The sequence below is a fragment of the Eriocheir sinensis genome, chromosome 13 (genome assembly GCF_024679095.1).
Source record: "Eriocheir sinensis breed Jianghai 21 chromosome 13, ASM2467909v1, whole genome shotgun sequence".
In the NCBI taxonomy this organism is placed as follows: domain Eukaryota; kingdom Metazoa; phylum Arthropoda; class Malacostraca; order Decapoda; family Varunidae; genus Eriocheir; species Eriocheir sinensis.
In genome coordinates, this window is record NC_066521.1 from 14,162,864 (window position 1) to 14,174,262 (window position 11,399).

The 11,399-nt window shown below is 44.5% G+C and overlaps 1 protein-coding gene across 3 annotated transcripts in view; it reads right to left on the minus strand.

Moving 5' to 3' along the window:
* Positions 1-3,085: 3,085 nt before the first annotated feature.
* LOC126998042 (LIM/homeobox protein Awh-like) overlaps positions 3,086-11,399 on the minus strand; it is an 88,354-nt gene continuing 80,040 nt past the window's right edge. For all 3 annotated transcript variants that reach the window (XM_050859345.1, XM_050859346.1, XM_050859344.1), the window contains 4 exons: positions 9,617-9,834; positions 8,642-8,875; positions 3,917-4,006; positions 3,086-3,482 (listed from right to left, as the gene is read on the minus strand). In XM_050859345.1, coding sequence (XP_050715302.1) covers positions 3,421-3,482; positions 3,917-4,006; positions 8,642-8,875; positions 9,617-9,834 — 604 coding nt within the window. In that variant the 3' untranslated portion in view covers positions 3,086-3,420. The remainder of the gene's footprint in view (positions 3,483-3,916; positions 4,007-8,641; positions 8,876-9,616; positions 9,835-11,399) is intronic.

The window sequence follows — 11,399 nt, forward strand, 5'->3', positions numbered from 1 at the left end:
TCCAGCACACTAAGAACCCCTTGACATGAACATTGCTTCAATTGTGGCACAAAATGTTCTTTAGTTTTGGATAATTTTATCGTGCTGTGCCTTGGCTGCTGTGACGAACAGAGGGGGGCAGCACACAGCAACAGTCTCCTTCCCACTTGCTTAACGCCTTTGACTAGTGACTTAGCATGGCTGGCTGTGGGTGTGGAATGGTGTGTCTCAGGGTGTGGAGGCAGACTGTGGCTCCTTGACCTATTCCCTTATTACATGTATGGTGACTTAGTATGCACTGGCATTCTCACCTAAGTAACTTGATTGACAGGTATTTGGGGTTTTGAGATATTAGAGACCCAGGCAAGACTGGTCTGATTGCTTGTATAGTACACATTCTGTAATGATCTACCCAACATAACTTCCTCACTTACATTCTGTACATATTCAAGGATATACATATTCATATTTACACATACAAATGAATGGGGCACACATCCATGCATTTAATTAAAGGAAAAATTCCATACAAGAGCATTTTTTTCAAGAACTGCACAAGAAATGTAAGTGAGGAAGGTGATGTCAGTCATTTCCATCACATTTTAAACATATTAAAGAGAAAATTTGTGCACAACTTTTCCTCTTCAAGATTCCTACAGCCGCCATTTATTAGAAACTCCCGAAAGTCTGCTGCTACATAATGAAGGGGCCAACCACAACTGTATAATATTGCCACAGTCTGCAGGGCGGGGGGAGGAGGGTGGTGGGGTGCATCCTGACTGGTGGTGGTTGGGCAGTCACATGTTAGTAGTGTGTTAGTCTACAGCTCAGAGTCCTAACGCTAGGGATCATCGGGGAGACAAGCCGCTGTGAGTACAAAACCATGAGTGTGGGAGCGAGTTGAAGCACACTGTTAATAAGTCTGTCTTTGGCTCAGCTGAACTAGATGCACAGGATAGACAAATTCCTTTCATGAACAAAGGAAACGCATCCCCTCCTTCTTAAGAGTTAAGTAGACGCTACATTAGATATCCTATAATACAGCACAAACACATCTTCCTTCCCCCTACCGCTGACCTCCAGTAACTATGAACAAGTGCATATGTCACAGAACACACCAGGGCGCTCTGTGGTCCATATGCAGGGGTCTAGTGGCTTTCACAGGTACCATGTGGTGGGAATGTACTAAAAGCATCAGGTGACACTCTGGGACAGGTGAACAGGTGTGCTTTGGGGGGTGGGGAGAGGGAAAGTTAGCTGGTATTCCCCCCCTCAGTCACTACCATGGGAGTGGCTTACTTGGCTGCTGGGTAAAGTGGTTGGACAGGTCATGATATAAGAGTATAAAGATTCACTGCCGCGCCGGTATCTCGTTATCTACTTAACCAACTGTTGTTATATATGTATTCTAGCGTCCTTTAAAACTTCCGTTAACCACAGGAATGAGTGTAGAGATCAAAACAAGTGTGGAATAAGGGTTAAACCTGTTATGCTCCATCCGTTACTGCACAAAAAAGTAACTCACCATTAAAATGAGCAATTAGCGATGGAAATAAAGTTGAGTAGTACGTTACGATCTTTAGGAAAACAATTACCAATCACTAGAATGAGAAAATACGTAAGTGATACAAATGTCAGGCCTTTCCTGCTTCATCCATCACTGGTCACTGCACAAATAATTTAAGTAACTCACGATTTAAACGAGAAATTAGCGACGGAAATATTTATAGTGTTGGTTAGCACGCTACGACCTTTAGGAAAACCATTGTCAACTACTAGAATGAGCAAACACTAATTGATTCAAATAAAAGAGTCGGGCCTTTCCATCCATCACTGGTCACTGCATAACTAGAATTCAAGTAGCCCACGAGTAATTTGGGGCGGAACCATCTAAGAAGAACGTCGATCAGCACATTAAAACTTTTAGGAAACAAATATCAACCGCTGGAATGAGTCGTGTGCAATTCTACATAATTACCGAAAGTGCAGTTGACTTACTTATAATGTGGACGCAGCGTGGAGGGTCGCACCTTGCCACGGCTTGTATACGATGACGAGGGTATAATGTCAAGTTTTAAGGGGCTATTACACTGGGCAAATTTTCCGTGGATCTTCAGTCAAACCACTATTTCTGCTGGCGTGGTTCTCATATTTCCGTGGTTTTCTGAGGTGTCCACGATCTTCCAAAGCTACGGTAGATTTCACCAAAGGACGACGGTATTCACAATCATCATCATCAGCAATAACAAGAAACAAATGAGAACCACGCTGGCGGAAATCGTTGTTTGACTGAAGATCCACGGAAAATTTGCCCAGTGTAATAGTCCCTTTAGAGCACTTTCAGTCAGGAGCCACAATCAGCCAGCGTACTGCGCCAGACGTTCCCTCGGCGCTGTCTAAATTCACAACCACGCGCGCATCGCATTAGAACCCTTGTGCGCATCCCTCTCGTCCTCACTCTTCCTCAAACTACATAGAGTTCCTTCTTCTGTTTTATGACGAGAATCTTTTCCTCTATAAAATATTGTTCCGCTTCACCACTGACAGAATGCAGCTATAAGCGTTTTGCCCAAATTTCGTACGATACATTTCAACTGTTAACCCAAAGCACTGTTCGAATCACGTTCCGAGATAAATGACACAAGGCTTGGAGGCGTAAGGAACAGTTTTGTGGTGATAATTAGATTTTCCAACCAAAATGAAATCAGATGAAGCAATATCAAACGTTTCAAATTGAGCTATGAGTTAAATGAATGGAAGCTAAAAGTAAGAACATTAATAACCAGACTAGTGACGGAGATATAAATAATGAGAGAAAGTCAGCCTATTTTAGCATCTAACACACACGGTTCCAGCAGCTGCCCCCAAAGCACACCCCCACAGCTGTCCCTTCACTTTACAACGAACACTGAAAGACACATTTATACTCGGACACAGCTACCACTATGGACATTATAACTATATACTGGTGACGATGGGGCGACGATGACGATGGTGATGACACTATGATGACAATAATGATAATGAATACGGTGATGATGTTGATGGAATGACGGTAAGTTGCACGAACCGAAAATAAAATAATGATATAAAAAAGTTTGCTTAATATACTTATATATCATCTATTATCGACTGAAATATCTTAACAATGAAAAAAGAGAAATCAGTAAATCGCAGAATATGGCAGGAGAGAAAAAAAATTGCAAGTGATAAGTCTTTTCCGCCTGTCAGTCTATCAATCCGTCCGTCTGTCTGTCTGTCCGTTAATCCGTCTTTTTAATCTCTCTTTCCGCGACGTAACAATGAGGTGACGTAAAAGGGCTTGGTCTTGGTGACGGGGAGGTGGAGAAGGTCTTGGTCTTGGTGATGGAGAGGTGGAGGGGGTCGAGGAGGGGGTCTTCAGCCTTTTCAACGGGACGCGCCTCATCCCAGTGCGTGACGTCACACCTCTCCGTGCATCATCGTCATTATGGGCGTCTCGGGGGAGGAGGAGTCGTCAGGCTCTGCGGGGGAGGAGACGGGGGCGTGAGAGAGAGAGAGAGAGAGAGAGAGAGAGAGAGAGAGAGAGAGAGAGAGAGAGAGAGAGAGAGAGAGAGAGAGAGAGAGAGAGAGAGAGAATTATGACAGAAGAAAAAATAGTTATAACAGACCCAAGGAAAATAAAAAAAGAGGAATTCTGGTACACAAAACAGAGATTCCAACACAAACAAACACGCAATATAAACAAACAAACAAACAAACAAAAACCTTGAAACACACATACACACACACAGAAAAGACAAAGAAAAAGACGTAAGAGAAAAAAAAAAGGAAGAAGAAAGTAAAAACTAAAACAAAAAGAAGAGGAACAGAAAAAAGAACACTAAGAAGACGAAGAACACGAACAAGAAAAACAACAACAAGAGAACAGGTAAGATTTCAGGTCTCCGTGACTCACCTACGCTGTGTGGCCTGAAGGAGTACATGAAGTGGAGGTCAATGGTTCGAGCCAGGGAGCCGTTCATGTCCTGCAGGGCGCGGTCCACTCCTGACGGGGGGAAGAAAGAGAAGATAACAGGTGGCAAATATGGAGAAAAAAAAAATCTTATGCTACAGGACCAGGAGAAAATTAAAAGACTGAGAGGGAATTACGATTTTATATTGTTAACGGAGAAGAAAAAAATAGGTGTTAATATGCAGAAAAAGACATTCTTGTATCACAGGACTGAGGGGAAGCTAAAAGAATGAGAGGGAATTACGATTTTACATTGATAACGGAGAGGAAAAAAATAGGTGTTGATATGCAGAAAAAGACATTCTTATATCACAGGACTGAGGCGAAGCTAAAAGATTGAGAGGGAATTACGATTTTACATTGATAACGGAGAGGAAAAAAATAGGTGTTAATATGCAGAAAAAGACATTCTTATATTACAGGACTGAGGCGAAGCTAAAAGAATGAGGAAATTACGATTTTACATTGATAACGGAGAGGAAAAAATAGGTGTTAATATGCAGAAAAAGACATTCTTATATTACAGGACTGAGGGGAAGCTAAAAGAATGAGGGAATTACGATTTTACATTGATAACGGAGAGGAAAACTTAGGTGTTGATATGCAGAAAAAGACTTTCTTATATTACAGGACTGAGGCGAAGCTAAAAGAATGAGGGAATTACGATTTTACATTGATAACGGAGAGGAAAACTTAGGTGTTGATATGCAGAAAAAGACATTCTTACATTACAGGACTGAGAGAAAACTGGAGAATGAGAGGAAATTACGATCTTACATTGATAACGAAAATGAAAAAAAATAGGTGTTGATATGCAGAAAAAGTCATTCTTACATTACAAGACGAAGGGTAAACTAGAAAAAAAAGGGAAGTTAACTGAGAGGAAAAAATAGGTGGTTACTATGAACAAAAAGACATTCTTATACTAATGAACTTAGGAAAAACTAAAAGACTAAAAGAGGAATATGTGCTCTTACATTAATAAACGAAAGGGAAAAAGGCGGTTAATATAAATAAACTCCTTATAGGCCTATACTACAGGGCTGAGGGGAAACTAAAAAGGTAAAAGGTAAAGTTGTGGGCAAACGCTATAACAGGGGAAAATACGCTCTTATAATTATAGCGAAGGAAAAAAGTTCTGATACTAAAGAATTGAGTGGAAAAAAACAACAACTAAATATTTATTGGTGAGAAAGATTTTTAAAGTACTGGTATTCTTGGGGGAGAGAGAAAATCTGATTGTAGTAAAAGGATATGACAATATAATGAACTTAATGAGGTAATAAGTTTAGTTTCTTGCTCCATATACACTCAATAAATCCAATGTCCCCTTGCAAGGCTTAGAAATAATGGTGTTTTGCTTTGAACGTTCCTATTCCCTACCGCTTCTTCATTCATTGCAGTCACAGTTAGCTTTATATCAAGACCAATGGAAGACGCTCTCAACGCCCCCGGAGAAATAAAAAATGTACGACGAGGACCTTTGTTTCTATAGTAATGATTTCCAAGCCAACACAAACATAAATTAACCCGGTAGCAGCGACGGGTCAAATTTGTGGCTCTACCGTGTACCAGCGACGGGCCAAATTTTTCCCACGATATAAACCTCCCAAAATAGATGATACATAAACTGATCACAGATGCGTTGATATATATTATGAAATGGTTTGCGTGAGTGGTGATTTTTTTTCATTTTTCTCGCTTAGAGGGACCTTTAAGAAACATGGTCCCAGCAGCTACCGGGTTAAGTAGAACACAACACTGGCACCACAAAACCACCCTCCGCAGTCACCACACTCGCCGCCGCAACTCATCCGCCGCAGGGGACACCACGGGGAAAAATCATCTTCTTCTTCTTCTTCTGTAGACCTCTGACGCTTTGTATCGTTTCTTAGGTCGTTAATCCTTGAACTTTCTTCCTTTGTAGCCTTTAGTTATTCTTCCCTCTTCGTTTCCAGCTTTTAAGCCCTACGGGACGGGCCGGTTTTAATTTTCTGTCTCGCCGTACGGGCAAACACGCGCCAATCTCTTATTTTCATCGACATTCACTTTATCAATACTCTTTAACCAAGGATATTTTCATGTGGCTCACTATTATGCGATCTGTGTCTTTGGGCCATATTTTAAAACATTTCGGCGGCCAAGCTCATATATTTGACAAGACTTTCGTAGGAGTTTTGGGCATTTCCATGATTAGTTTTATAACCCTGGTGGTAATTTGACCCTTCTGTACCATGAACCTAAAAACACATTCCTAAGAACCCGTTTAATCTCTTTTTTGGGCATTTGAAGATAGTTGATGTCAGAGGCGGAAGCGTTTAATTAAGAATACTGACTTTATCTCCCGTCAGTCCCGGTAAAGTTTCGAGTCGCCGTTATGAAAGTGACTACTGAAGGGCTCCGTTATAGTCCCTCCTACGGCGCCTACCACGAGAGAGAGAGAGAGAGAGAGAGAGAGAGAGAGAGAGAGAGAGAGAGAGAGAGAGAGAGAGAGAGAGAGCGAGAGAGAGAGAGAGAGAGAGAGAGAGAGAGAGAGAGAGAGAGAGAGAGAGAGAGAGAGAGAGAGAGAGAGAGAGAGAGAGAGCATGACTGGCTAACTGAATGCCTGGAAAAGGGTGAAAGGAAAGGGAAGGGAAGAAGGGTGGAGGAACATGACGAAAAGACGGGAGAGAGAGAGAGACAGAGAGAAAGGGAGAGAGTGGGGGGGGGAGGGAGGGAGGGGGCGTTCTTGTCTGACAGGAAAAGCTGAGGGAGGTGGTTGAGGAGGGTGATAATGATCTCTTTCTTAATTGTGGGTGATTAGCTCAGGCAGTGACGTAGAGTAAACAGTCCTAACGAGGGAGGAAAGGATGACGGGCAGGGAGGGAGGGAGAGAGGGAGAGAGGGAGGAAAGAAAGGGAGGCATAGGGGGAGGAGGCAGGGAAAGAGAGGAAGGGATGGAAGGGAAAGGTGGTGATGGTGAAGCGGGCACACACACACACACAAAAAAAAGAAGGTAAAGTAAAATAAAAATAAATATAACAAAATAAAAAAAGAAGTGTTCACCGTGTTACAAAATTAATTGACAGCGATAATCACCAAACGAAGCACCGGTCACTAATCTTTAATCGCATTCCAATCCTCGAACGGGTGAAGCTGTGTGCGCTGATTGCAAAGGTAGACGGAAGCCAAACCTAATTAGCAATCCTACTGAAGGTGTGATAATTGGCAGGTATTTGGATTGCAGGTAAGGCAAGGAGAGAAGAGGAGAGGAGAGAGGAGAAGAGAGAGAACAGGAGAGCATCGAAGTGCGAGTTCAATAGTTAAAGTTTGAAAAGGTATGCTATGTGTGTGTGCGTGTGCGTGTGTGTGTGTGTGTGTGTGTGTGTGTGTGTGTGTGTGTGTGTGTTGGCGATAATGTGTTGTGTATTGACTTGGTTTGCGAGTGTTGGCATTTTTTTTTCAAGTAAAATTTATGTGCCGTGGAAAATGCTTGTTAAGTATAATGGATTTAATGTGTACTCGGTATGTGTGTAGACGTGTGTGTGTGTGTGTGTGTGTGTGTGTGTGTGCGTGTGTGTGTGTGTACAAATGTGTGGGCGTTGGGGAGAGATGCTAAGTTTGTGTACACGCATCACATTTTCCTTTCACACACACACACACACACACACACACACACACACACACACACACGTGCTGTCAATATCGTTGCAGCTCACGTGAAATATGAAAATTCGCCCAAATATTTGCTCTTTTCACTTGGATGTTCGCAAATATCAATTACTTTATTCCACGCTCTGAACACTCCGCTCGCTGATCAAAAATAAATAAATAAATAAATAAATAAATAAAAAATAAACGCTATTACATTTTTTTTCCTCAAACATCGCTGTACTCGCCTGGTGATTAGATTAAAGAAGAAGAGGAAGAGCACTAGTTTTTTTCCACGATCTCATTGCTAGCATATATAAAAAGCTAACAAGTTTTTTTCTTCATTTGCGAAGTGATGCGAAGCGATAAAGTAAGTGATAAAGAAGAGCTTATTTTTTCATCACTTCTCGGCCGCCATCATTAACGAGAGTAATTTCCAGGACGCACACAAGGATATTTTCACCTTTGCTCCGCGGGTGAGGTGAGGGAGAGGGCGGCGCGGCGGCAGGTGTGCGGAGGGGTCGGCGCGGGGCGGGCCAGCGAGCGCCGCCGACTCCCGCCGACCCTCGCCGCGCCGCCGTCCGCTCTCGCCTCTTCATTACCGCGTCAAAATTGAGTCAGCCGCCACGTGCCTCTCAATGGCCGGGAAATTGAGTCACGTGACAATGTTGGGCCAATCACGCGCCATTCATCAGTAATTACGTCACACCGACACGTGCAGTATCAAAAATGAAAAGGGAAATATCTGCGAACTAGGTGGCTCTGCTCTTCCTCCCCGCCATTCCTCCCTCTCTACGCTAACTTCTATTCTCCTCCTGTTCCCTTTCCCTTTCCTCCTCTCTCCCCTAGGTCCGCAATACCTCCTTTCTCCCTCTCTATTTTTGCGTTAACTTCCATTCTCATCCTGTTTCATACCCTACCTCCCTTCCCTCTCTTCCTTAGACAAGACAGACAGTCGATCACATTAACACCAAGCCTGTCACAACACCGCTTCACGTCCTATATTCAGCCATTCATTCACTTTTCCTCCTGACTCACCTTGTTGCTGTTTCTTCGAGGACATGTGTTTCTTCTGCCTGGCGCGGGAGTTCTGGAACCACACTTGCGTCACCCGCTTGCTGAGGCCCGTCAGCTGCGCGATCCTCTCCAGGTCTTGACTGTCGGGGTTGGAGTCGATCTGGAAGTTTGCCTGAAGCACCTGCAGCTGCTCGTCCGTGAACGTCGTTCGCACCCGCTTGCTCTTCCGCTGGCTGCCCTCCCCGTCCGTGTTCTCTGTGCCGCGCGGGGGGAAACAGCGTCAGTGTTACCCTCTCTGTCTCTTTCCCTGGCTTTTTATCTGTCTGATTTATTTGTACAATCATTTAGCTATATAGCCATTTGGATCCATAAATGTCTCTGTCTGTTGCTACATGTCTGATTTTTTTATATTTGTATTTTTTCTAGTAATCTATGATTATATGTATATTTTTTTATAAATGTTGAATATATATGGCATATATTTTTAAATTCAGCAAGAGCAGTTGTATCTAAGCATACACACACCACTGATTTTAGTATCGGTGTTATTGGTATTGGTAATGGGAGCCGGTATTACTATATCTATGCTACAATGTACAAGGCAGCAAGTCAGTAAAAAAAAAAAAAAAGATGGGGAGCTATTAAATGGCCAAGACTGAAGCCGGTGAGTGCCCAGCAGGGTCCAAAGAGAGTTAAGGAGGTCTAGGGAGTGTCAGGGAGTGCCAGGGAGGGGCCACGGGGTTCAGGAAGGATGAAGGAGAGGCAGGGCCGGGCAGGGCTGACACAGGTGATCGGCCAGCAGCCCGCCGCCGGGAAGGATCAATAAGACGCTTCGAGGAGCGGGGAGGGAGGGCGGAGGAGGGCGGTGTGTGGAGGACTACTGAAGGATGGAGGGCGAGGAGTAAGGTGCCAGCGGTGGGCGGTGTGAGCAGGAGGTGTGGGTATGTGGCATACATGCAAGGCGCGGCGCCCCGCCCGCTGATCCTCAGCACTCACCGTCATTACTCGTCGCGCCGCCCTCGATGGACTCGAGGTAGTGCTGCTTACACAGCACGCGGCTGTCGTGAAGCGCAAACTCCTCGCCGGTGCTGAGCTGCCGCTTGCAGGCGTCGCAGGCGAAGCAGGCGAGGTGGTAGACGCGGTCCCGCGCGCGGCGAACCCAGTCCGCGGCGCCGATGCTGCGGCAGCACTTGGCGCACCGCGCGCCGAAGTTCCTGCAGGGAGAGAGGGAAGAGGTGGTGAGGAGGTGCTGTGGGATGGAACATAAGGAAACTGAACACTGTGGGCCTTCTTCTGCTATGTCCCATACCCAACACGTACAGTTCTCGCTTTTATTTAAAATTGTCTGGCACTCGCAGCCTCATCGGCACACATCGGTCACCGGAGGCACCACAGCAGCACAGCTATATCCTGTGGAGAATAACGGCCAGGCACCGGTGGCGACGACGGTGGAAACAGCAAGACGAGAAATAAGGATAAATGACACATCCCGACAATGGCTGGCATTTGTTAGCACAAATCGACACGTGGACACAGGCGTCTGGACACCAGGGACACGGCGAGGCGAGGGCGAGGGAAACATAGGCCTCTCCGGCGAGACGGGAAATATTTCATGATTCACTGACACAATAACAGCACTTACGACCTACACACACACACACACACACACACACACACACACACAAGGCCGGTATCGAGTGCTTGACCGTCAATACACACAATTACTTCGGGCCCGGCAGCTGCGGCGCCTCCATCGAGCGGGAGGAAGAAAAGAGAGAAAAAGACGACTATCCGGTAATTTTCCTTCAAGTGGTCATCAGGTCTGCGCGTTCTGGACCAGTATTTCCACGTCTTCTAGCGGCGCCCATGTATGTTTTTCTTTTCCGTGAATCGATAGAATTTTATGCATTATTATTATCTATAGTAATAATACAATAGTAGTAATTTCCCTTCTTCCCTTCTGAGAGGTTCAAACATCTTTATTTCAGTGACATTCGTTAGTGGTTCTTAGTCTTCCTTCTTTCCTTTATTCCTTCCTCTCTTCCTTGATAAATGTATACAAAGGCTTATTAATATTTCTTTTCCATTCGTTTCATTATTCCCTCTGCTCCTCTTCTTCGTTCTCCTCCTCCTCCTCCTGTTCCTCCTCCGTCTCGTCTTTCTTCCCGTGCTACCAAAATATAAACGAGACAAAACTTATTAATATTCTGATTAATCCATGTCAATATTCTCCCTCCTTCTCCTCCTCCTCCTCCTCCTCCTCCTCCTGCTCTTCCTTCGCCTCGTCTTCATTCCCGCGCTACTAAAATATAAACGAGACAAAACTTATTAATATTCTGATCAATCCATGTCAATATTCTCTCTCCTCCTCCTCCTCCTCTTGCTCTTCCTCCTCCTGCTCCTCCGCCTCGTCTTCATTCCCGCGCTACTAAAATATAAACGAGACAAAACAATGATGAGTGATCCGGCGGGCGGGCGGCAGGTGAGCGGCGCCGAGGTGTTTCAGTCGCCGCCAATCACTCACCTTTGACAATTATCGCGGCAGCGTTTACTCTCCTGTAATGAATGGTTCTCCGCGGACCACGAGAGGGATGGCTTTAATGCAGTGTTTTTATTAGTGGTATATTTGTTTTGTTATTCTTATGCTTATTATTTTCTTCCTTACAACAATAACAAATACTGGAACACCTACTACAACAACTACTACTGCTGCTACTATTACTATTACTACTACTACTACTACTACTACTACTACTAATGCTACTACTACTACTACTAC